Source organism: Cyprinodon variegatus, unplaced genomic scaffold (assembly GCF_000732505.1).
Source record: "Cyprinodon variegatus isolate N-32 unplaced genomic scaffold, C_variegatus-1.0 Scaffold90, whole genome shotgun sequence".
Classification (NCBI taxonomy): domain Eukaryota; kingdom Metazoa; phylum Chordata; class Actinopteri; order Cyprinodontiformes; family Cyprinodontidae; genus Cyprinodon; species Cyprinodon variegatus.
This window is the reverse complement of record NW_015150543.1, coordinates 1252568-1254165: the sequence shown is the minus strand read 5'-3', so window position 1 is coordinate 1254165 and position 1598 is coordinate 1252568. Positions and strand designations below refer to the sequence as shown.

Below are 1598 nucleotides of genomic sequence, written 5' to 3'. Positions count from 1 at the left end.
GATTTTCATTTTTTTTTATATCTTCAGAAATGAAAAACTATTAAGAGTCTGTGATTTTTTCCAAAGAGTTTGGAGACCTATTTTATCATCATGTACTCTGCTTTTGGGTAAACTTGCTTGGACAATTATTTGATTATTGCAATATTTTTTTTTAAGTAAAAATCAATTTTACATACAAAAATTCTTATCTAGGGACACAAAAATGAAATTTTATGAAATTTTACTTGATCTTGTTGAACATTTTCAACAAGATAAAGTACAACAGTCAAGCACAACAGTCCAGTATGTGATTGGACTTTGTGCCCATGAAGCTGCAACAACATTTTGTTCTCTAAAGACCTCAGACAACCCTTTAAATCTTATCATGGTTTGTATTCTGACACTCCTGTTCTACTAAAAAGAGCATTCAACTGAATTTCTAAGGCTCAACCAGGACAAACCTCATTAAAAATGCTGATTTACTCTGTTTACCAACATCTGCTTTGACATGAAATCCCTGTGTTATTTTGGCTATTTACAATTGGGGAAATGTAGGTGGTTGCTTACCAACACCCCTCACCAATAAACAATAATTTTTATAAACAAATTGTTTTTATTGACAAAAATAAGTTGGTTTTCTACCTGTTGACTCAGATGGATAAGTGGAAGAAGATGGATGGATGGATGTTTAAGTGGATTAACTAAGGTGAACTGTTGCTAAAGCTAGCAAAGTTCTGCAAAAACTTTGGAACTATCTTAGATCTTGGAAAAAATCTTATATTTTTAATGAGTCAAAAAAATATGAAAAAAATGTGTTTCAAAGAGAACAAATCTTGTACTTTTCAGCGATCAAACAACTATCATTTTGCAGATACTATGTTGTAGCACAATAACAAAATGTGGTAAATAATTGCATTTATTCACTTACCACCACACGCAATGTCTTTCTGATTCCATCTGAGAGGAAAGAGTTTTTAACAGATGCTTTGATCTCAATTGGAAAATATCCGTGTGCCATGGGAATAATGACATATGGTACAGATCTTGTAGTTTGTCTCCCAACTCGGACTTCCTGTCTAAACCACTCTCTTTTGTAAGCCACGCTGCAAATACTGGTCTCCTCTTTAAACTCAATGCGTACCTTTAATGCAGAGTGAGATAGAGTAAAAGCAAAGGGCAGAGAAAGAAAAACAAAAAAAGAATGCAAAAAATTTCAGAGGAGGGTGGTTTCTAATTGGCTTATTGAATAACTGAAAAAATACATTTTTGTCCTTTAAAGGTAAATTCCATCATATGCTATGTAAAAGCATATATATTTAATGAGAAAAAACCCCTAAAAACTCACAGATATGGGATTATCCTTGTAGTTATGGAGAATTGCCTTGATTTCAAGCTGCTCTCCTTGAACAGCTGAGTAGGGCAGTTTGAGGTCAATAAAGAATGGTTTCCAGATAAAGACCTCCAATGGTTTAGCAACACAGAGACCTTTAAAATAAAGCAGAAAAACAACAACAACAAAAGCTTAGAATTTAAAATGCTGATGGAAACCCAAGATGAGAACTGTACAATTAATAGAACGTCAGCATTAGAGTCTTAAAGAGTGTCATATGGAATTTTAG

The 1598-nt window shown here is 33.1% G+C and overlaps 1 protein-coding gene across 1 annotated transcript in view; it reads right to left on the bottom strand.

Annotated features, from left to right (window-relative positions):
• LOC107084014 (complement C3-like) overlaps positions 1–1598 on the bottom strand; it is an 84236-nt gene that overhangs the window by 37854 nt on the left and 44784 nt on the right. Inside the window, exons 19-20 of the mRNA XM_015373641.1 lie at positions 1325–1464; positions 908–1120 (exon numbers count right to left, since the gene is read on the bottom strand). Coding sequence (XP_015229127.1) covers positions 908–1120; positions 1325–1464 — 353 coding nt within the window. The remainder of the gene's footprint in view (positions 1–907; positions 1121–1324; positions 1465–1598) is intronic.